Source organism: Juglans microcarpa x Juglans regia, chromosome 2S (assembly GCF_004785595.1).
Source record: "Juglans microcarpa x Juglans regia isolate MS1-56 chromosome 2S, Jm3101_v1.0, whole genome shotgun sequence".
NCBI lineage: Eukaryota > Viridiplantae > Streptophyta > Magnoliopsida > Fagales > Juglandaceae > Juglans > Juglans microcarpa x Juglans regia.
The window spans coordinates 11,726,160-11,751,127 of NC_054597.1; the positions used below are offsets into that span (position 1 = coordinate 11,726,160).

General features: G+C 38.5%; 1 protein-coding gene across 1 annotated transcript in view; it reads right to left on the bottom strand.

The window, feature by feature from the left end:
* Window positions 1-16,311: 16,311 nt before the first annotated feature.
* LOC121251957 (cellulose synthase-like protein B6) overlaps window positions 16,312-24,968 on the bottom strand; it is a 109,194-nt gene continuing 100,537 nt past the window's right edge. The window contains exons 7-8 of the mRNA XM_041151378.1: window positions 16,567-16,618; window positions 16,312-16,479 (exon numbers count right to left, since the gene is read on the bottom strand). Of these exons, the coding sequence (XP_041007312.1) occupies window positions 16,367-16,479; window positions 16,567-16,618 (165 nt within the window). The 3' untranslated portion in view covers window positions 16,312-16,366. The remainder of the gene's footprint in view (window positions 16,480-16,566; window positions 16,619-24,968) is intronic.

Consider the following 24,968-nt stretch of genomic DNA (forward strand, 5'->3'; position numbering starts at 1 on the left):
TTTTTAATTTAAGTAAAACTGCAAGAAATTTTTATAAAAGTGTAGCTAAAGTTATCCTTCTAGCTAGGCTGTGGTCTATCTACAAAATCTAGATTTGAGATACGCACCGCATGGGTCCCATATATGCCATACCCATGGGGCACGCGCTAATGCTTCTCATGTGACGATGGCCACACCCAAGATGACCAGTACTATGACACATGAGAAATATACAAGTAAATTTTATTTAGTAAAAATATCAAAACTCACTTTTTTCTATAGTTCAGATTTATAAAAAAAATTTATATAAAATTTGAGAAGTATTATTGAGTTTATGACTTATTTTATTATTATTTTAAAATATAGTTTATATGTGTGTATATATATAATTTATTCATGTATAGACTATTCCGAAACGATACACAAAATGGTACCGATATCGAAATATTTCGTTCCAGTGCTTTGACCGGAGCGGTGTTCAAAATATTGTAATAAAGATACAGTCATCATTCCCTTGCCAGCTGAAGCATTAAATTCATTATTAATTTTGTTAAATTCAATACTGTTGCTCAAGTAAGAACTTTTATTAGTCTAATCGATTTAGATCTCGTATAGTTTCCATTCCAACTCTTACGTCTAGAGTTTCTATCTAAACTCTTAGTTCTTCAATCCTAAAGATGGCTAGGGTAAAGTCTACTGGAGTTTTTGAGAAATATCTTGGGTTACCTGCAGTGGTGGGAAGATCAAAGATAGCGGGTTATCTTGGGTTAATTTTTCTCACAGGTTCCATTAATTGCCTTAAAGTTCATGTAGCTCTTCTAACACTAGTTGTCTGACTATTTGTTCCTTCTGTTTTTTGTAACTTGGCATTAACAACCTAATTAACAGTATAACACCCCGCTCATTCCTTCTGACGTAAGTTCTTTCTTTCTGACGTAAGGCTTCTTCTTTCTGACGTAAGCAAGTTCCGAAGACGGAAATTATGTAATAGCCTGCCCTTCCCTCTAGCGATTGTGAGTCTCGTTATGCATGCCAGGCCTCGATGGCGTGTTTTTAAGATACTATATGATTTCTAAAGCCATCTTTGTGTTTTGAAGTTGTGTATTTTAAATGGAATATTCCCATCGTTATTTAACTAAGTAATATTTTAAATAACTCAATTATAATATCTTTGAAGAGCTCCAAAAATATTATAATTGTGGGGAATCATTTATTCCAGTTATTTAAAATATTACGTGATTTAAATAATGATGAAATCTTTAAATTAATTTAATGGTTTTATTCTCTTAAATATGTTAAGTAAGATTTCATCATTTTATTAATGATGAAGGAATATTATTTTAAATAATATTCTATCTTAATTCCTCTCAGTACTTTTAATTAAATTAACATTTATGCATTTTAAATTAGTGTTTGAGGTCCGTTGTTAAATCGTTGTGTAGATCCCCAGACGCTGGTTTTTAGAATAAAACCCCAGCTTCTTTCTCTTTCTCCCTTACTTTTCCCTCGGCTCTTTCTTTCTCCTCCCTCTCCTTTAGCGTATTTCGTACGCAACTCTCCCTCATGCCCGATTCTTCCACTACACAGTCCGGCGCCGCTGTGAGCCGGTGAGCCTCACCGCCCCTTCCACCGGCACCACCTTACTCCGGCGAGTCCCCCACACCGGTCTCCCTTTCTCACGCTCTTTATTCCTCTCTCTCGGCAGTGCATAGCCCGAATGGGCTTGATGTTGCTACACCGCCGTGCGCCATCCTCCGGTGCCACCACCTCCACGATAGCCTCCCCTCCCACCGGCCATCCTCCTCCAGTGAGCTTGGCCTCCATCTCCCTGCCGTTTGCCCCCACAAAGTCCACCTCTCTCTTGCACGGGTTCTCCACACCCACAGCGGAGCTCCACCTCCTTCGACCACCACACCACCACTGGGACCCCCTTTGGCTACCGACCACCTCTCCTAGCCATCCCCACATCCAGCCGAGCCACCATGCATGCTCACCTTCCCTCACTCTCTCATGGATGCCCACTCCCCATTAGGCCACCTCCACCACCGTACAATGCCACTCACGGTGTGTGACCACCTTCTCCAGCATTCTCAGGCCACCACTGACCCATCCCAACCACCCATGGCCCCGATCTGCCACCTATGCTCCCTCACTCTCTCACGGCATCTCTCACTCTCACACATGGCCAGTTTCCCCTCCACCATCGTGGACCACTATGCCACCACCACGAGCCTCCACGGCTACACCAGCAACCTCCCTTGACCTCCCTTAGTCTAACCCTAAGCCCAAACCACCACTTTATGTGGTGGGCAGCCACTATGCATGGTGGACAGTCAATGCGTGTGACTGACGGCCACTGTACACGGCCAGATCCGCCGCGCTACGCTCCTTGCCACCATCACAAGGCCACCATGAGCCCTTCCAAGATCACATTTAGCTATCCAAACGCCCAAACAGCTAGCTAACAACCCTTCCGACATCATAGGCTATGACGATCAGTGAGCAATGCACAGGTTATCACGTCGATGGTATAACCCTCTATCCCTCGTTATTTATATATGTTGATTAGTTGATTGGGTTGTGGACTGTGCTGTTAGTATTTGTGGAGTTTGTTGTATTGTGATGTGCTGTGTATGTGAAGTGTTGGACATATCTGTGTAGTATGCTGTGAAATGTTGTGGACTATGCTGTGAAGTGTGGTTGTGGACTATGTGTTGTAAAGATGACGTGACGTTGTGTGGATTAGGAAGAGAGCGTGTACTCTCATAGGGGATAAGGAGAGTATATGTAAAATATACCTTCCTGGCGTATTCTGGAATGGGAAGAGTACACTCTATGTGGCATGGCATGGGTGATGCACCATATGGCAGGTATGCCATAATGGTGATGTGTGGCTTAGTGTGTATGAAGGGAGTACACACGGAGTGTACTCCATGTGATGGAGTGATGTGCCATATGGCGTGTACGCCATAGTGGTAATGTGGCATAGCGTGTGAGAAGGGAGTATACGCGGAGTGTATTCCATGAGATGCAGGGATACACCGTGTGGCATGTCGCAGAGATAATGATGGGTGTGTGGTCGATGGACGTAGAGCGTGATGAGTAGTATCGGGAATTGTGGAACAGTATCCCGAAATAGTTATGGTGTAGCCTGTAGTCTGAGGTGATGGGTGATATGAACCAGACTAGGCCCACCTTGGTTCCCATCAACGGGTGTTACTGTAATTGACTTATTGCTGGAAGTATGGGTGAAGTAGTAGAACAGGTGTAAAAGTGCGCAGCGGAAGCATGACTGGAGAATGTAATGAAGTGACATGGTTACCAGCAGTTGTGCTTATGATAGGTGAGGAGTTAGCGTAGAAATGGCACAGCGAGATCGTGACGAGATGTCACGATGTGATAGGAGTATGTGAGGAACCGTACTCATGATGAATTAGGAGTTGGCGTAAGAATGGCATAGAGGGATGTCAGGTGATGTGACAAGGTCACGATGTAACTTGGGAGTAGTCTCGAGCTGTATGACGTGACGTAAGGTGTGGTTGTCAATTGAGTCTTGTCGTGTTAAGTGTGGGGATGAACTGTCAAAAGGGACGAGTAGCATGAAGAGTCATGCTAGTCGGGTTAAGAGAAGGTTGGTATCAGAGTATGGTGCTTGTTACACAAGCAGGTGATCAATGTGCTATATGTTGATCTTAAGTGATATAGGAGTAAGGTACATGTGTGATCTGGTTAGACACATGTGCCGGACGGATTCACCATATGTAATGGGTAATCTCTCCTGGGCACAGCTACACGGTGCTTAAGCCTCAGAGTTGACTTAGAGTCATGTGGCTTTGATGGATGAGAATGAGGATTTAGTATGAGCTAAGATGCATAGAGGCAGCGACGGGTGTATTGTCAGGATTGGGATGCGTGATTCCGTCGGTTGGAATCATGCGTTGGAATGTGGTTAACAGGAAAAGTAAGACGAATGTTTTAGTGTCTTAATCCTAAGGTGAATCATGGGTTCACTTCAGTGATGAGCACTCAAGGCAAGAACGTCGAGTTGGGAAGAGATAGTGTCCGTAAATGGTCCCTGTAGGTGTTGGCATAGTAAAGGACACGTAAGAGCACGGGATAAAAGGAAAGTGTTCTAAGTGAAGTGTAGCTTATGTCTTCTAAGTTTAAGTTGCTTATGTACTAGATAGAGAATGACGTGAAGGTTATGTGTATGCATGTAGGTTGCCATCTGACATGTACATGAATGGACTGTATGATATGAAAGCAGCATGGAGTCCAGGTAAGTATTGCATTCTTACTCTACTAGAGTTTTCTAAAATACAAGAAAGGAAAATGAAATGCTTTCTCTTTACGATGCTTTACTAAATGACACGAAAGACATTTTACGAAAGAAAATACTAAGTGTTCAAAGGTATAAGTATGTACGGCCCCTCCTTAGCAGCCCCTTTTTACGTACCCAAAGTATTAATTGTACGCATGTGAATGGATGACTATATGTTGTGTCTATTATATGTATTTTCTAAGAAAAACAATGTTGTTTTAACTGATGTTTTTATGGATGCCATGAAAGATGATGTTTAAGTCCATGCTTTTAAATGACGTTTTCCATGAATGAGCTACTAAATGAAAAGGACTGAAATGAAAGGGCTGGACTGTAAGAAAGGACTGAACTGAAAGAATGGACTGAACGTTTAATGTATGAAAATACGTAATGGCCATATGAATGAATGGAAAAGGTACCAATGAATAGGCAGATTGCAATGCCAGGTAAATAGTACTGGAAGTGCACCCAATGCTGCCCCTGACTAAAAAGGGATTTCCAACCCTTGGCCACGAGCGGAGTCTAGGTCCAAAGGAAGACCACTAACCCTAACACACGGGGCGTAATAATGTGTACTGGCCAATGAAAGTGATAAGAAAGTATGAATGTATGAATACACGAACTCTTTAAGAAAGGAAGGCACTGACGGGAGACACGTTTTACCAAAAGAAAGTTCCATTTTAATAAAAAAATTCCGTCTAGTGATGTTTTCAAACGAACGCACCTATGCACGCACGCATGTACGTATAGTATGTATGAATGATGAATGCATGAATGAAAATCTATATTATTATATTTTAACTGTATGAAGTAATGCTTACGAGTCATCGACTCATTTTAGTTTTTATGTATGTCCCTTCACCCACAGGAACTGAATGAGAAGTACGTGTCAGGCGGACACGGCCCATGGGGAAGAGCACAAAAGTCTAGGCATGAGCGTTTAAATGTATGAGATGCCTTTTTTATTGTTAAAATTGATGATTTCGGCTGTAAACCTTTTTTATTCTCAAATCACATTTTATTTTATAACGTAGAATCTTGCACCCTGGGTATGGACGCAAAAAGTTTTAAATCGAACGGTAATTCCCGTTATCTTTTCTAAAATCATTTTATAAAAAGTCTCACCACAAAGACAGGCATTACAAATAGCTTGTTTATACTCTGTAAAAGTATTTGACTATTGGCTTATAAAGATCTAGTCATCATTCCCTTGCCAGCTGAAGCATTAAATTCATTATTAATTTTGTTAAATTCAATACTGCAGCTCAAGTAAAAACTTTTATTAGTCTAATGGATTTACATCCTTTATAGTTTCCATTTGAAGTCTTACATCTAGAGTTTCTATCCAAACTCTTAGTTCTATAAAAAAAAAAGAGAGATATTAATATAAAGTCTGACTGATTCATTTACTGTGCCATTTGTTTGATGGTGTAAAGGATAATACTCTAAGAAGCAATGTTAATCACATTTGCTCTTCTAGATCAGTTAATAATGAAGGGTGAAGATCAGTTGGAGAATGATAAATCCAAACTAAAGTCAATAATAAAGTAGTAGTCAAGTGAGGCTAAACAAAAATATAAAAATCCGACTCCGCTCCGACTTCGATATATCGGAGTTGGAGTTGGAGTTTTTTTCATTTTTCAATCAGAGTCGAAGGTGTTGCCTGACTGACTCTGACACCGATCTGATCCAATTTCGACTTCATGTTCTGACTCTGATTTTGCCCTCTGACTCTAACTCCGATATTGTACATATATGTTATAAAAATATATATATATATCTATATATTGATGTTAAATTCAATAATATATCAGTATGGGCTAATTATTATAAAATAATATACTTGTACTATATTATAAATAGAATAATAATAAGTTTAGTATATGTAAATATCAAAGTATTACTACCATATATAATCAATAATATAAATAAGTTATAAGTTAGACACGTGTATTGAAATAAGTTTAGTATAATAAATTAATAACACATAATACTAATTTACTAAATCAAAATAATATATAATTAGACACTCGAAAGTCTAGTATATAATTAAGTTATAAATAAGTTAGACACTAATATATTATAATAACATGTAATACTATTATGTATTAATAGACACTAGAAATATGTCTAGCATAAATATAAGTTAAAAATATGTTAGACACTAGTATAATAACATGTAATGCTATAGTATAATAATATGTAATTAAACATTAGGTCACTAGCAATTTTTAATAATCAATACTAACAATTACATTTAGTGATAAAAAAATTATAAAAACCATAAATTAAAAACAATCATGGCTAAAATAAAGATTAAAATTAGCTTAGGGTTTGGTTTAGGGTTTAGAAAAAAAAAAGAGCCCAAAATAGGATCTAGGAAAACAAAGAAGAGGGTTTAGAAGCCCAAAACCCTGGCAGCCCTGCTCAAAGGGTCAAAACAGTCAAAACAACGTCGTTTATAGGGGTAAAACGATGCCATTTTACATGGTTAGGAACTTGGGATTTTATCCCCCCTCCCCCCTTGACCATATCTCAGAGTATTAGTAGTCGATTCAATAAAGTTTGACCAAAATTTAACTAGAGAATTCACTTTTATAAATTTAGCTAGCCACTTTTCAACAACACCAAATAACAGACTCTCTAAATCTATCACTATTCTATTAAAATATTGATTTTGAGATTTTTATTTATTTTAATTCTAATTGTAATTTGAATATTTATTCGTTATTAAAAAGTACACATTCATTTTCTAATGTTGATATTAAATTTTAAATGAAAAAATTGGCATCAACTAATAATAATATTGTAGAATTAGAACTTGAACCAATCTAGCAAGATGATGCCACGTCATTGAAATGATGACTAATGGAGACTGGCTGCCTTTTGTAGTTGAGTTTGGGATTTGGGCACTTCGTGCTTTTGAGACGAAGATGAATTTTCTGGAGTTGTGAGCTTGCACAAAACGAATAGCATGCGGGAGAGGGAATTTTTTATGCCAAAATAATATTTGGCTAGCAACTTGGACTCAACAGATTTGGCTAGTGAAAATTATCAAAGTTAAAAGTACGGTATCTTTGTTGAGTCCATTATAGTGATTTTTTATGCAATATAGTTAAACTTTGGCCAAATATAACTTTGTTGAGTTCACTACTAGTGCTCTTATTCCTGAATCCTCACTCTTTCAATCTAAGACATACATTTCTCTTCTCCCATCGATGTCACTACCCTTGTCGCTACCACTTGTCATCGTCCACCACCCAGCCCATGGTTGGGCCTCCACCCACCTCGTCATTGGGCCCTCTCTCTAACCTTAAGTCCCTCACCCTTTACTTGAGTTGCCTTTACCTAGCCCATCGCTCTTCATTTAAATTAACTGAAAATGCTGGTAGAGCGGTTGCTCAGTTAGAATATGCTAGTGCAATTGGTAGTTTAATGTATGCAATGCATTGCACTAGGCCAGATATTTCCTTTGTAGTATGTAAACTTTCTAGATATATGGGTAATCCTAGTAGAGAGCATTAGAAAGCGATTGGTAGAGTCCTTGGGTACCTTAAAAGATCTAGTTTGTTAGGACTGTATTATACAAATTTTCCTGTTGTATTAGAAGGATATTGTGATATTAGTTAGATTACTAGTGTAAGTGATAATAAGGCTACGTCTGGTTGGGTTTTCACCCTTGGTAGTGGAGCTGTTTCATGGGCTTCTAAGAAACATACATGTATTTCACATTCTACAATGGAACCTGAATTTGTAACCCTAGCAGCAGTGGGCAAAGAGACAGAATGACTGAGAAATTTGTTATTTGACATAAAGTTGTGGCCACATTCGACGTCAACCATTTTTTTGCACTGTGATAGTGAAGCTACTATGTCTAGGGCTTATGGAAAGGTCTATAATGGAGAAGCTAGACATATTAGCTTGAGACATGAATATGTCAAACAATTAATTAGTGATGGTATTATCACTATTGTATATGTGTGGTCAAGTAAAAACTTAGCGGATCCTTTCACAAAGGGACTCTTGAGAAAAATGGTGAATAACACATCTAGTGGAATGAGTTTAAAACATTTCTTTTAAAAGCGTCACATGTAATAGGAACCCAACCTTACACTATTAATAAATAGTCTAAAGTTTAATGGGTAATAACAAGTTATAGTTATGTGGCTGGGATAGCACTGAAATTTAATTTAATACCAGAAACCCTTCCAGGATGGTCAGTGCTGGTTGTTATGCTATATGTAGGATGAGTATTATACTGTTAATGAAGTTCAATAGTAGTATAAGTTCCTAAAGTAACAGAGATACAAAAAGGAACTTTACCTATATGAACATAAGAGGTGGGGACAATTTCTTGCAAAAGTTTAAGGTTTAGTTTTGTAAATGTTCATGAATGCCAGGATGGAGCATGTGGATTAGTGCAAACAATTGTTGAGTTATCTTGCTAAAATTGGATAGAATCATGTGTGTGGTATTTCCCTTTTTAACATATAGAGTCTTGGTTTAAGCCTAGGTCACCATTGACTTTGTTAAAAATTTGAGATACTTACACTAATTGAAGGTTTAAGTCGAGAGATACCTTCTTGTATGCATGAGGATATCATTATTTGATTAAAAATTTAATTTCGCAATCTAAGTGGGAGATTGTTATATTTATTATAAATTCTAATATTAAATATATGAATTTATTGAATGTGGGTTATTATTTATTTACGTGAACCACTATCTCAAAGAGATGCATTGGTTCAATGGTAATGATATGTTGTTTCAAATGAAAGGTAAGAGTTCGAAACTTCAAAAGTGCAATTTGATTTATTTTGTGAAGTGTTGGACTTGGATAGACATAATGCTTGGGCCGACCAAGCCTTGCACGTGGGTCAAACAATCACAATACTTGGGTGCTTGCACATGGGCCGAATAGGCACTTTGATAGGGTGCATTGCTTCAAAAATCAATTTAATTGAAAATCTACTTCTAGAGGCTCGAACCAAGGCACCTGACCACTAAGCTAGGCATAGCCTTTGAGTTTCAAGTGGAATATCATGACCTTTAAACCAGTAACTACCAGTTGAAAAGTCATACGATCTTTCACATGGTACCACTTCATTCTCTATAAATAGGGGATGAGACTCACGATTTTATTCATTCCATTCTCTTATATTTTCTGTCACTTATACAATTTTATAGATAAACTCTAAAGAAAAAACTTCAGAATAGCTATCTGTACTTGGTGACTTTGTTGTATCTTGGAGGTGATTTGCTTGTAAATCGGTAGCAAACTCTTTCGAGTGGGGACAATTATCACCTTAAAGATAGTGTTCTATATGGCTCAAAGTCGCATTTATTTTTCAGATTACTCTATCCTCACAATTTTCTTCAACACTCACTTCATTTTTTTTGCTACAAGTGTTTTCCCTACTTAAGCTTCGGGTTCATGAACTGAAGACAGCTAAGAATATTTCATATTATTTCAATAGTTTCGAACTGCAAGTGTATGCCAGAGACATTGTCTGACTTATCTTATATGTAAATCAATTCCAACACATATTGCGAGGTGTCGTAAGTGATTTGACCCAAAGGAAATTTATGAGAAAACAATATTAAAAGTAGACGACCAAAGTTTCAACCGCTCATTGCAGTCCTTCTACACCAATAAAGGAAACAAAATGCCAAAGTGGCTGACTTGTATATGGTGGCTTTGGGAACTCCATATCTTCCTTTTCAGAACAACCCCTTAAAATATGGCCAGAAGCATAACACCAACCACCCACTAGATAAAGTCTCCCTTAGCCCTGATCCATGCATATCATGATGATCAGCTGGTGGATTTTGTAACTTTAACAAGCTCACTACCAATGTAGGTCCCGTGTGAAGACCCATCAATAGGCCAAGCACTGCCTCCATTGTAGCTTTGCAAAGAGAAATGCAAATATGGGACAATCTGTGCTTAATAGAATTTCAAGCAAATCGTTAGCCCACCTCTTTTGTTGGGTCATTGTAGTGAGGCAGCCTGAGGGAGCACAACCTAGAAAGCTAGGTGGGTTTGGCGTACAATAGGCTGACCTCCAACCCCTTTTATGAATCCTTAGTCCGGTCAGTGCATCCTCTGTTGTTGATCCATAGATCCAGCGTAACTGAAATGGACAATCACAAATATGAATACAGTGGACAAAAGCTAGTATTGAGATACATACCTTCCACATTAGTGATAAGCATAAAAGAGTATAAGGCTTGATTTGGTTTCAAAAACCTATCAAATAATCTCATCTCATCTCAACGTCCAAACACCATTCAAACACAAACATATTTCAATTTCAAAATTTTAAGTTTTTATCTAATCATTACAACTTTTCTAAATTTCTAAACAAAACACAAAAAATAATGCAACTTTTTCAAATTTTAAAACAAAAATTATATTAAAAAATTATATTTTAATCCCCATGTAACTTTATAATTTTTACTCAAAATTTTCTCTTTCATTTTTCAAAATCCCATTAAAGTCTCAACTTAAACTATTTAACTACTATTAACAAATTATCTCACTATTATTCATAGATTTTTCATCTTATTTGTGTAGCCAAATGAGGCCTAAGTGTTTTGAGTTTTCTAATTATAATGGATCTCACAGGAAGTGGTGAATTTATATATCCACTCATAAGTAGCAGAATTATTATAGGATTAGTAGTATTATGACATATATACAAGGAGGATAGAGTTATATTTTTCTATTAAGTCATTTTAGGGCCGGTAGTCTTCATCATTATAAGTAATCTTATAGTTAGTGATCTCTTGTTGCCAATGTACATACATTCATTGTGAGGTGAAGTCTTGCTGTGTAGTTGCAAGGTTGTTGTGAAGTCTTATGCAAGAGTGTTGATCATGTTGATGAGTTTGTATAAGTAAGGGAGGTAAAACAGTGCATTGAGATAAGTAGTGTTATGCATTTTATTGGTTGTAACAGAATTAACGGTTGGGAAGTGTAAACAATGCGTTTTGTAGTTGAGTGGAGCGGTGCGTTTGATGGAGGCGTAATGTTGTGTGTGAAGTGTAGTGTAATGTCGTCATTCTTTTCTTGTATTAGATGGGGCAGGGATGAGAATCTTGATGTGGGGGTGTATGTGAGAAGTATGTATCATGATGAAAGGGGGTCATTACCTAGATGGGTTAGATTAGACTTTCCACACTTTGATGGGTCTAATCTTGCTGGGTGGATTTTTAAAGTCACCCAGTACTTTGAGTTTCATCAAACTTGAATGAATTAGAGGCTCTTGATGACCTCATATCACATGGAGGGTGAAGCCCTTGTGTGGTATCAAGATGCTGTTGATTGTGGTATTTTTACAAGTTGGGATTTGTTTGTGAATACCCTTTAGGCGATATTTGGCCCTACGGCCTATGATGACCCTATGAAGGCTTCAACTCATTTAAAGCAAGTGTTTTCTATGGCAGTTTACAAGTCACAATTTGAAGCATTGTCAAATAGGCTAAAGGGGTTGTCTGAAAAACACAAGCTGAGTTGCTTTATGAGTGGCCTTAAGGATGAGATTCAATTGCCTGTTCGAATACTCAGTCCCATGAATTTAAATGCTGCCTTTGGCCTTGCTAAAATCCAAGAGGAATACTCAATGGCCTCGTGGAAATTTTGGAGAGGCAGTGCAATGTATGGCTCTAAGAGTAGTTTTGATATGGAAGAGGATGCTGCCAAAGTGTAGAAGAGTACTATACCTATTAAAAAGGTTTTTTTCCTCCCAAATGGATGAGAAGAGAAGGAAAGGGTTGTGTTACCATTGTGATGAAAAGTGGAATTCAGCCCATGTTTGTAAAAGTCCCAAAGTATACTTGTTACAAGGGGAAGATTCTATGGTAGCAGTTTCTGAAAGTGTTGATGAATCTGAAGGGGTGAGTGTTGATGAAAGTGTTGGGAAGAAGAACATTGTGGTTGATGAAGAGAACTTGGAGATTTCCATCCATGCCATCTCAGGCTATTCTAGTAACAATGCCATGAGGTTGCTAGGAAGAGTTAGGGCTTTTTCTGTCGAAATTCTAGTTTATTCAGGAATTACTCATAACTTCCTGGATCCACTAATTGTGCAATCTACAAGGCTGAGGATTCATAGGGATTCTACTTTAGAAGTGAAGGTTGCTAATGGGGATGTGGCGCTGAGTGAGGGCTATTGTTGAGAAGTGGTGAAGATTCAAGATTCTAAGTTTGATATGCCTTTCCATGTTTTGAGATTGGGGGGGATGTGATATGGTACTAGGTGTGCAATGGCTTAGAACATTGGAGCCTATTAATTGGGATTTTGCTGACATGACCATGAGTTTTTAATGGGGAAAGCTCCAGATTAATTTTGAAGGGGCTGAAACTAGATGAATGGAGAATCCAAAATGGGGATAGTTGCTTGAAGTCATCTCAAGCTAGACAAAATGGTTGGTTTTTACAAATGTTAGATAGAAGTGATGAACATCAGCTTATAGACCAGAATCAAGAGAGAACAATAGTTGTTGATGAGTTCAAGGAAGTTTTTGGTGAACTTGTTGGACTACCTCCTAAAAGGACTTTTGATCATCAAATTCCCTTGAAGGAGAGGATCACTCCAATTTCTGAAGGCCCTACAGATACCCTCATTTCCAAAAGACAGAAATTGACAATATTACGAAAGACTTGCTAATTTCTGGCGTGTTGCCAAGTTAGAGTCCTTTCTCCTCTCCAGTACTTTTAGTCAAGAAGTCTGATGGATCTTGGAGGATGTGTATTGATTACCCTACTTTAAATTAAGGTACCATCAAAGACAAGCTCCCTATACCTGTCATTGATGAGTTACTTGACAAGCTGCTTGGAGCTAAAAGTCTTTTTAAAAATGGATTTGACGTTTGGGTACCACTAGATTTGTGTTAAGGAAGAGGATATTGATAAAACAGCTTTTAGAACTCATGAGGGCCACTATGAGTTCTTAGTAATGCCATTTGGTTTTACTAATACCCCTATTACTTTTCAAGGCTTGATGAATATATATTCAAGACTTTTTTGAGAAGGCTTGCACTTTTTTTTTTTTTTTTTCACACGATATCTTGATTTATAGTAGAAACTTGGGTGAGCATGTACTTCTTCTCAGATCTGTGTTGGAGGTGCTAAAGAAGAATACTTTCTATGCTAAAATGTCTAAGTGCAAGTTTTGACTTGAGGAGATCGAGTACATAGGCCATGTGATATTAGGTTCAAGTGTGAGGGTGATCAATCCAAAATTGTATCCATGTTAGAGTGACCAGTTCCAACTTCTTAAAAAGCTTTAAGAGGCTTCATAGGCCTAATGGGCTATTATAAAATGTATATAAGAAATTATGGTGGTATAGCAACTCCATTGATCGCATTGTTACTGAATAATTCATTTGTTTGGAGTGATGAAGCAACGACAGCTTTTCTAAGATTGAAAAAGGCAGTGACTAAGTCTCTTGTCTTGAGGTTACCAGATTTCACCAAAAGTTTCACAATTGAATGTGATGCTTTTGGTTTGGGCCTAGGGGTTGTGCTCATGTAGGAGGGCCATCCTATTGCTTTTTATAGCAAGGCCTTAAAAGGTAAAACTCTTTTGTTGTCCACGTATGAGAATGAGATTTTGGCTCTTGTTTCAGCTGCCCATAAATGAAGGCCTTATCTATTGGGGAAAGCTTTTAAAGTTAAAACAGATTAGCAAGTATTGAAGTATTTGTTGGAGTAGAGAGTAGGGACTGAGACTCAACAAAAATGGTTATCAAAGTTGACTGGTTGTGTTTTCTCCATTGAGTACAAGAGGGGTAAGGACAATTAGGTTGTAGATGCACGTTCAAGGAAGTCTGAAGAGAAGATGGCAACTGTAGCTTTGATTACTTTTCCAACCCCTATATGGATTGAATAATTGAAATTGTCTTACCAACTCTCTCCTTTCATAAATGACATTTATTCTAAGCTCCAACAAGGTTTAGAAAGGCCAAAGCATTACAACATTCAATAGGGACTTCTTCTGAGGAAAGGAAAGATAGTGGTGGTTCCTGAGTCACCTTTTAAAACAAAGACACTTCACCATATCCACTGCAGTCCACAAGCTGGTCATGTGGAGTATCACAAGACTATCCAAAGAGCTAAGCTATATTTTTTTGGGAAGGCATGACGAGGGATATCAGGAGGTTGGTTTGAGAGTGTGATGTTTGTCAAACCAGTAAACATGAAACCTTGCTTCCAGCTGATCTTTTGTAGCCTTTACCAGTTCCAAACTCTCCATGTCTTGACATATCCATGGACTTTATTGAGGGATTGCCTCAATTGAAGGGATTTTTTATGGTTTTCACAGTGATTGACAGGTTCGCTAAATTTGTCTATTTCTTTTCCTCTTGCTCATACTTTTACAGCAATACAGTTGCTCAAATATTTTTCTTTTCTTGGTGTTTTCAAGTTGCATGGGATGCCCAAATCCATTGTCTTAGATAGACATATTATATTCACAAGCTCATTTTGGAAGGAGATTTTCTAGCTACAAGGGACTTCACTTGATCTCAATCCTGCCTATCACCCACAATCTGATGGGCAAACTGAAGTGTTAAACAAATCTCTGGAAGGCTACTTGAGATTCTTTGCCAATGACAGACCTAAGGAGTGGAGTACTTGACTGCCTATGGCTGAGTGGTGTTATAACACCACTTACCATTCTTCATTAAAGGTTTCACCCTTTAAGGCCCTTTATGGGTATTTACCTCTTAAGTTGTTGGCCTACATTCCAGGTACCACTGCAAATGCAACAACAAACCAACAATTAAGATCAAGGGAGCAATTGATGTAGCTGTTAGGGTAGAATTTATTGCATCACAACAGAGAATGAACTTTTATGCAGATAGGAGAAGGACTGATATAAGCTTTGAAGTTGGTGATTGGGTTTTTTTTAGGCTTCACCCCTATACGCAAAAGTCATTGTCCATGCGCCACAACTTAAAACTTGCTCCAAGGTTTTTTGGTCCTTTTCAAGTGATTGAAAGAATTGGATCTGTGGCTTATAAATTGAATCTATCTCCTTCTTCCAAGATACAACCAATCTTTCATGTATCTTATTTGAAGAAGAAATTGGGGCTAGCAAATCATACCATTGTCTACTTTGCCTCTTGTGGTTTTTTAGCATTAGATTCAACTTGAACCTGAGTCTATTTTGCAAAGAAGAATGAAAAAAGTTGGGAACCAAACTGCTACAGAAGTTTCAGTTAAGTGGATGGGAGCACCTCTTGATGATAGCTCATGCGAATTGTTGTGGAAATTAAGGGATCTTTACCCACAACTTGTGGGCAAGGTCCTTTGAATGGAGGGGATTTGACAGGGCCCTTGAGGTCAAGGACCTTTGAGGGAAGGGGATTGTAAGGTGATGTCAGGTTGTATAGTTGCAGGGTTGCCGTGAAGTCTTACGTAGGAGGGTTGATGAGTTTGTATAAGTAGGGGAGGTAAAATGGGGCGTTGAGATAAGTAGTGTTATGCGTTTTATGGGTTGTAACAGAATTAGTAGTAGGGAAGTGTAAATGGTGCTTTTATAGTTAAGTGGAACGGTGCGTTTGATGGAGGTGTAATGTAGTGTGTGAAGTGTAGTACTGTAATGTCTTTGTTTTTGTCTTGCATTAGATGGGTATAAAAGCCCGAGCCTTGAAGGGGAAAGGGGTTCATAATTCTAGAAGTTGATTGTGTTTTAGAGGATAGAGACTCCTCGAAAATCTCTAAGCAATAATAGAAGTGTTGTGACATCTTTTTGCAATTCTTGATCTTTCTTCAGTTCTTGTTCCATTATGTTCTTTCCTTAGTTTCTATCGTGCGAAGTGAGGAATACTATTACATTACTTTAGAACATGCACATACAATAATCAAACAATATTGGAATTACTATTAAATTGCTAGCTTCAAGTTTTCAAGCTTAAAGTGGATCCACCAAAATTAAGTTAAAATGAGCTTTTAATTTGGAACCTTTTTATGTTTTGCTATTCACTGACCTTTGTACCCCAACTAGTGTCGTATTCATACCTAGAACTAGCTACTTTGTATGCTGCCTCAATATGGCTCTAAAGATTGTGATTTGGTGGAGTACCTATCTTCCCTTCCAAAGCATCAATACCTGATTTGGTCAACTCCTTTGAATTCCCAATTTTTGAAAATATATCCTCAACCAATTTTGCTACAAAAATGAGAAATTAAAAACAATTTTCATACAAAAAGGAATTAAAATCCTCATTAGATTATAATTCAGACTCATTTCAATTGCCTTTAACTGAAGCCATTTTATCTGGGGATAAATCATACATAGTTTTCCTTTTGTGGAAACAACCTGTTCCCTCATAAAATGGTCCTTGAAGCCTTGCCATTCCACGTACTATATTCTACGTACGTATATAATTAAGAAAATGATATTAATCATATCTCTAGGTATAATAAAAAGAAGAGCTACATATGCAAAGATTTGGTGGTCCTTTCTTTGAGGGAAAGTGAGGTTTTCTCTCTAAGTTTCTCTGTAAACTTAGAGTTGATTTTTCTCTTGGGCTTACGCCTGTAGAGACAGGTGTCATGGATGAGATCGGTGTCATGGATGAGATCTTGTCCTTGTTATGTGAAGGTTTGTAGTTGACTGAGGAGGAACAACAGGAAGTTGAGATTAGTAAGGAAGACATTTCTTCTTCTGTTACAAAAGTAAGAAATGCATCATGGCCTATGTGATGTCAGACAAAGAGGTTGACTGAGGGGCTTTTAGAACAACTTTAGCAAAAGTTTGGCATGTTGAAGGTAAGATTGTATTCAAAGAGGTGGGACTAAACAAGTTCTTAATTGAACTTAGAGATGTGACTAATAAAAAGAGAATACTCGTCCTTGGGCTTTTGACAAGAACTTGATCTGTATACAAGACTGCGAGGGGATTGATTCTCTCATGGAGATGCAGTTTCAATGTGAACCCTTCTAGATTTAGTGCCATGATTTTCCTTTTGCGGGACTGAATGCTGGCATAGGTGAAAAGTTGGGTAATATAATGGGTGATGTCATTATGGTTGATGCTGATAGCAGTGGTGCATGTTGGGGGAAATTTTTACGTGTGAAAGTTCGGATTGACATCACAAAACCCCATACTAGAGGCACAATTCTTACATTTGGTGATGTTAAGTATTGGATTCCTTTTAAATATGAGAGATTGCCTAGCTTTTGCTATCATAATGGTTTGTTTAAACACAAGGCAGGAAGATATGAAAAACTAGAGAAAGGAAAGCTTCTAGAGGATGGATTCAACCAGCAGTATGGTGCACGGTTGAGGGCCAGTAGTAACAACTCCTTCAATAAGCCTTCTTTGGAGAGGATGGTCTCTGGCAATGATGGCTCATTGGAGGATGGCCGGAGTGAGGATTCTGGTGAGTCTTGTAAGGAGGGGTCCAGAGATGGAAAGTTTTAGCATACTGAGGATTTTATGGCAGGCAATCAGGAAAATTCCATGAAACAAGGGTCAGTTCAGTAGATGGAGGCCAATTTTGGTAACTCATTTATTTCTTTTTCTGCAAGGAAAGTTGACAATATTGAAGGTGGGGTGGAGGCTGAGTCAATTGAGCCAGAATCCTTTTTGGAAATTGCTGTTACTAATAAGGACAGTTTTCTTAAGGGAATAAGGGGTGAGGGAGTAAAGTCAGCAGCTAATTTTGGGGTGAGTCATCAACCAATTATCCAGGTCAGCTCTCGTGACCAGCAGTTGAGTCATCTTCAAGCTAGCAAAGTAGGGTCTACTAAGCACTCTACTTGGAAAAGAAGAGCTCGTGCAGGTGCTCATGTGATTGAGTTACCAACTAATGGAAATATGGAATTGGAGTTGAGTTCTATATTTCATAAAAGAAAGCAGCAGGATGAGACTGAGACAGTGGCAGGTAAGAGGCACAAGGTGATTCAAGAGATAGTTAATAGGGAGATTTGATTGGCAGTGGCTGCTGAGCAGCCCAGCCCTGCCACTCACCATGAAACTACTAAGTTGGAACTGTTGAGGGCTTGGGAACCCTCGGACAGTCATGAGCTTCACCTTTTGGTCAATGGTGATTTTTCTTTCAAAAACTAAATGTTGGAGGGAAAAACTTGAGAAAATCCGTAATAGAATTGACTTTGATTGTAGTTTTGTGGTGGACTATGTTGGAAGGAGTAAGGGGCTAGCAATGATTTGGAAATAAGAAGTTCATGCTGAGTTGTATTCCTATTCAAATAGCCATCTTTCACTGATTATTATTAAAGAGGTTGGAACACAAAAATGGATGCTATGGTAGTCTCATGGTGGAAAAAATAAAAGAAAGTCGGCAGTTACTTAGGAGTGGTTTGGATTCAAAGATGAGTTGAGATGGGTTGAGATGGTTTGTAAATAGTAGAATAAAAGTTGAATTATTTATTATATTTTGTGTGGAGATTTGAGAAAGCTGTTTTGGGATTTGAAAAAGTTGAATTGTTTATTATATTTTGTATGAAAATTTGAAAAGGTTGTAATGATGAGATGAGATGAGTTGAAGTGAGTTTTGAATGCAAATGAGGCCTTAGAATGCTTAAACCTATGGAACAGATGGCATGGTTGTGCATGGGGGATTTTAATGAAATTCTTGCAAATGATGAAAAGTTTGGCGCTGCTAATAGACCATTCTCTCAGATGGAGAGGTTTAGAGAGCCCTTTATGACTATATGTTAATTGATCTTGGGTATAAGGGCTGCAAATATACCTGGAGCAACGAGAGAGATGGGGGAGAGTTTACCAAAGAAAGACTGTACATGTTTTAGGTAATGGTGATCTGCAAATGACCTACAGTAACTGGCTTGTCCAAGTTCTACTTGTGTTGCACTATGATCACAACCCCTTATTTATTTCCTGTGAGAGTGAAGATGAGGTGCAAATGTCAAGATTTTTAGATAAGAAGCTCTTTGGTCCAAGAAGTAAGATTGCAAAGAGTTAATTAAAAGGGCATGGGGTGCTTCTATCACAGGCTATAATACTATAAGCTCTCTTAAATCTGATCTTGCTCGATGTAGAAGCCAATTGACACATTGGTCCAAACCAGTGAGAGGGGACCATAGGAAGCAACTTAGCATCAAAAGGGATATGATTAAGGAATTACAGAAAATCAATCAAGGGGACTTTAATGAGACTATCAAGGGGCTTCAAGCAGAGGTTGATGTTATATTGGAGGATGAGGACTTAAAATGGAGGCAAAGAGCCAAGGAGAAGTGGCTTTAGGAAGGGGACATAAACTCTAAGTACTTTCACATGTGTGCTTCTCATAGAAGGCAAGTTAATACAATAAAGAGGATTTTCTGATGAAAGGGGTTAGTGTGCTACTAATGAGGAAGGGATTATTAAACTTTTTCAAGACTTTAACCAGGATCTCTTCTCTTCTTCACATCCTAGTGGCACATAAGAGATTTTGAGGGATATTGATCCTGTCATCAGTGATGAGATTAACTGGTAGTTTCAAAAGGAATGCACTTCTAAGGAGGTGAAAAATGCTTTGTCTGAAATGAACCCCTTAAGCTCTCCTAGGCCAGATGGTTTCTCAATAGGCTTCTACCAAGATAATTGGAATGTAGTTGGTCAAGGAGTGGTCTCTGTAGTGAAAGGTGTCATTTATACTGGTACAGGTTTTGAGACTATTAATGAGATATACATTGCCCTTATTCCAAAGAAGAAAAGCACTGGTCTTGTCTTTGAATTTAGACCTATTAGTTTGTTTAATGTGGTCTATAAGATTGTCTCCAAAGTGCTAGCCAACAGATTGAAACCAATTCTTCCCTATATAATTTCTAATGCTCAAAGTGCCTTTGTTCCTGGTCATTGATTTTAGACAATGTAATTGTGGCTTATGAAGCATGCATTCTATACAAAATAGAATGAAAGGCAAGATGGAAAGGTACATGGCACTCAAATTGGATATGAGCAAGGCCTATGACAGAATTGATTGGGGTTTCCTTGAAGCTGTGTTGAAGAGAATGGGGTTTGGAGGGCACTAGATAGATCTATTTATGAAGTGTGTCAGTATAGTGAAGTACTCCCTTTTGATTAATGGCTCCCCACACAAACTTTATACCCTTCTCGTGGCATAAGGCAAGGGGATCCTATTTCCCCTTACCTCTTTATTATTTGTTCAGAAGCTTTGGGTCAAATGTTGGATAAGGCTGAGAAAAGAGGTTTTATATTTGGCTTTCATTTTGCAAGAGGGTCTTTACTAGTTAACCACGTCTTTTTTGCAGATGATAGTTTGTTTTTTGTAAGACAAATCCTTCGGAGTGGAGCTGACTTTTCAGATTGCTGAACTCTTATGAAGTTGCCTCAGGACAAAAACTCAACATTGACAAATATGCTATATTTTTTAGCAAGAATACAAGAGATGATGCAAAACTGGCCATTCTTTCTACTATATGAATGAAGGAAGCTAAGTCTTTTGAGAAATATTTAGGGCTTCTTTCTTATGTGGGGAAATCGAAACTTGCAGCTTTTAGGCCCATTCTCGACAGTATTGGAAATAGGATGCAAAACTAGAAAGTAAAGTTCCTCTCTTAGGCAGGTAAAGGAGTGTTGCTGAAATCAGTAGTGCAGGCCATTCCTACGTATTGCATGAGTATTTTCAAGCTCCCTAGAGCAATTTTGATGTCCATCAACAAACTTATGTAGAATTTCTGGTGGGGTAGTAGAGGAGGCATAACTAAAACTCAATGGGTTCCTTGAAAAATGCTTGGCAAGTCAAAACTGGAAGGAGGACTTGGCTATAGAGACTTTGAAGATTTTAATGTGGCTCTCTTAGCTAACAAGGTTGGAGAATTCTGCAACAACCCCAAACACTTGTTGCAAGGGTACTAAAAGCAAAGTATTTCCATAAAACTAATTTCCTTTATGCAAAGGTGGGTAGCAATGCCTTTTATCTCTGGAGAAGTTTCATGACATCAAAGAAAGTCTTGCAAGAAGGCCTAATATGAAGAGTTGGCAATGGAGAATCAGTGAACATATGGTCTGATAGGTGGATCCCTCGTCCATCCACTTTTAAAATTCAGTCTCCTATGCAAGATCAATATGTTGGGTGGAAGTTTAGCTCTCTGATTGACAAGCCTACAAGTTCTTGGAACCAAGTTCTATTAAGAGAAATGGTGAATGCTGGAGTGGCTGAAGTTATTAGTAGGATCCCTATAAGTGTTAGCAATGCACCAGATAAAATAGTGTGGAGATGTACTAGTGATGGTAAGTTCTCTGTAAAGAGTGCTTATCACCTACTATGTTATATGGAGGCATTTGAAAAGGGAGAGTCATCTCAGAGATCATTGAGAAAAGACATCTGGGCTAAGATATGGAAGCTTAATACTACTAATGCTGTCAGAATGATGCTATGAAGAGCATGTCACAAGTCCTTACCTACCAACCAGAATTTGTTTAAAAGGAAATTTGTTGAATCTCCTCTGTGCCCTATGTGTGGACTTGGGCCTGAGTCAGCTTCTCATATATTATGGCTAAGCAAATCAACTTAGGATGTGTGGGGTTTCAGTTTCGAAAGATTGCCGAAGGTGGTAGTGATGGATTCCTCTTTTAAGGATTTGGTGAGCCATCTGTTTGTAGTTTTAGTTGAAGAGGACATGGCTATATTTGCTGTAACTGTTTACCAGTTATGGAAAAGGAGGAGCTCTTCTATATTTGAAGGAAAATTCATGGATCCAAATGCTCTACTGCAAGTGGTTAACCAAGTGACCATGGATTTCAAGGCGGCTAACTAGAAAGTTGATGAGGGCAGAGTGTTGGGGTATATGTAGAGATTGGTCTTGGAGCTGAAAAAGGTATTTGCTGAAAATTGGCTCAACAATTGGCTTGAGCCAAGTTCGCTCGACGTCGCTCGACATACCGCTCAAGCGAATATCAAGTCCAAGAGTTTGCTTGAGTCTAGCTCGACACTCCGCTCGAGCTAGACACAAACCTTAGTGTTCGCTCGACACTTCGCTCTAGCGAAGCACGCAGTTTTTGCCAGATTAGGTTTCCAATGCCACTTACTATAAATATATCATATTAGACTTGTGTTGGACGGTCTCAAGCATATTTTGAGAGAGAACAAATGTCTAGTGAGTGCATATTGTGAGAGTGAAAAACCCTAGAGAATGTGAGTTGAGATTGAGTGATTGTAATCTCCTCTGGTTAATAAAATTTCTACAGCTCTATGGACGTAGGCAATTTTTTGAACCACGTATATTGTGCATTATGTTATTGATTGTGTTGCTTTTACTTTATTTGCCATCGTTCCTTTTACTTTATCAAGAGCCAAGGTTGGATCTGAAGGAGAATGATGGCTGGAGATAAAGTGAATGCACCCAGGATCGAGAAGTTTGACAGTATTGATTTTGGGTACTGGAAGATGTAGAACAGTGGCACACAATGTCAGTAAGGAGAGAAACACGGTGGATCTCATGACAACTTTGTCTGGTATGTATGAAAAGCCGTCTGTGAACAATAAGGTGCACTTAATGAAGAAATTGTTCAATCTAAAAATGTCTGAAGGTATGTCTATAGCCCAACACTTGAATGAATTCAATACGATCATAAATCAATTGTCTTCTGTAGAGATTGAGTTTGACGATGAGATCAGAGTGTTGATTCTGTTGGCATCGTTGCCAAATAGTTGGGAGGCATGAGGATGGCTGTGAGTAGTTTAGCTGGAAAGGCAAAATTGAACTACGATGACATACGTGATATGGTGCTTGCTGAAGAGGAACGTAGGAGAGACTTGGGTGAGTCCTCGGGTTCTAGATCGGCCCTGATTGTTGACAATAGGGGTAGAGGATATGAGAGGTTAAACTCCAAGAGCAAAGGGACGAGCAAGACGAGATCTGGGCAGCAGATCATGTGCTGGAGTTATGGCAAGCAGAGCCACATCAAGAAAACTGCAGAAATGAAGAAAGTGCTGAGGATGATGCTGTGAACGTAGTGGCAAAAGAAACTCATGATGCCTTACTTCTTACAGTGTACAGTTCGATTGATGATTGGGTGCTGGATTCAGGGTCTTCATTCCATAGCACCTCACATTGAGAAATTATGCAGAATTATATTGCTTGTGATTTTGGGAAGATGTATGCGGCTGATGGAGAGGCACTGGATGTAGTGGGAGTGGGTGATGTGCACATCATTGGAAAAGTATCTAAAAGGATCACTCTAACTTGAATATCATACTTCTTACAAAATGGTACCCAAAGTTGGGCAAACTTTGAAGCTTCGACAAGGGGATAGTAGGTAAGAGGAGAACAACCATCATCTGAGACGTATCAAGCAAGCTTGTGGGCTGGGTAATCTACTGCCAAGAAAGAGAGCACTGTGTTTACAGTGATGATAGGGGTTCTAGCACAGGGTCCCCAATTGTCACAAACATGCCCACTGAGGGAAGCTTAACAGTTTCCCTATCAAGAATACCGTCATGATCAGAGTTATATTCAATAAAATGAGGCATAATCAAAGATAATCATTACAATATCAGTTAGAAATTACATACACTGATCTTGTGTATATATATTCCAACAATTCATGCAGCAAAAACATCTTGCACAGCAGATAGAGATGTATATAACAAGCGCAAGGAGTGTGTATATATAGATGTTACCCTATAGCTTGCAAGAGATGGTCCGGGTGCGTTTTGAATATCACAGGATTCCATTTCAGGTTGTGGACTAGAACCCAAGTGAAAGTGAACCATGACTCGCATAGGAAGGCAAGGAGCCAAGTGGTTCCATGGTTTTTGAATTAGAGAAGATGATAAGTAAGGAGAGAAAGGAGAAGGAAAAGGATAATTATATCCGAGGTCCTTTGCAAAGTGTTTTTACGTGGTATTTTTTCATATAGAGGGAGATCAAAGACGGGGTTGTCCATTGGATCAATAAATAGGAAGGTAGTTTTAGTGAGAGGATCGATCCCTTTTGTTTTCAAAGTAATGTTCAAACCTCCTCCATGATTGTGTGAAGTAATAAATATGACAAAATCTTGGTATCAGCCGTTGTTGGGCACACACATCACACACCCCATGAGGCAGATCGGGTTCACTGAAAGTGAACTGGTCCTGCACCTAGACCAATCTCGAGCTCTCCCCCCTTTCCCAACCCCTCTGCTGCGAGATTCACTCTCCCCCCCCCCTGACCCCCACCCCGAAGCGCCCAACTCCTCTGCACTGCGATTTCAACGTCTTATGCAGATGATCCTAACAACTTCTCCTGCATTCTCCTTCTTCCTTTTTGAGATTTCTTCTTCCATGTATTACTCATTTTTTCTCTGTGATTCTAGGGTTTAGGCATACATTTTTTTTTCTCTATATTTAGTTATATTAGCTGTAAATAAACGGTATCTTCAAGTGTGAACTGTTGGCTTGGTGTGGTCCCATGGATTGTGATAATTTCGATGAGCAACTCTCTTGGGTTAAACATCGTAGATTCTTATGAGACAACTTAAATAAAGTTTTAATGGCTTGCAAATCATGTAGAGGGGTTAGAGAGAAAAGGTTCTGACTAGGACTCATATGGCAGGAGAAAAACCAGAAATTGCTGAAGAAGTGATGACACTCATACCTTGCTCTCACTAAGTGATTATTATATTATCTCAAATGAGGGATGAAAGAGTTAATTGGCAGCAACGTTTGGTGGAATTAGCCAACCTAT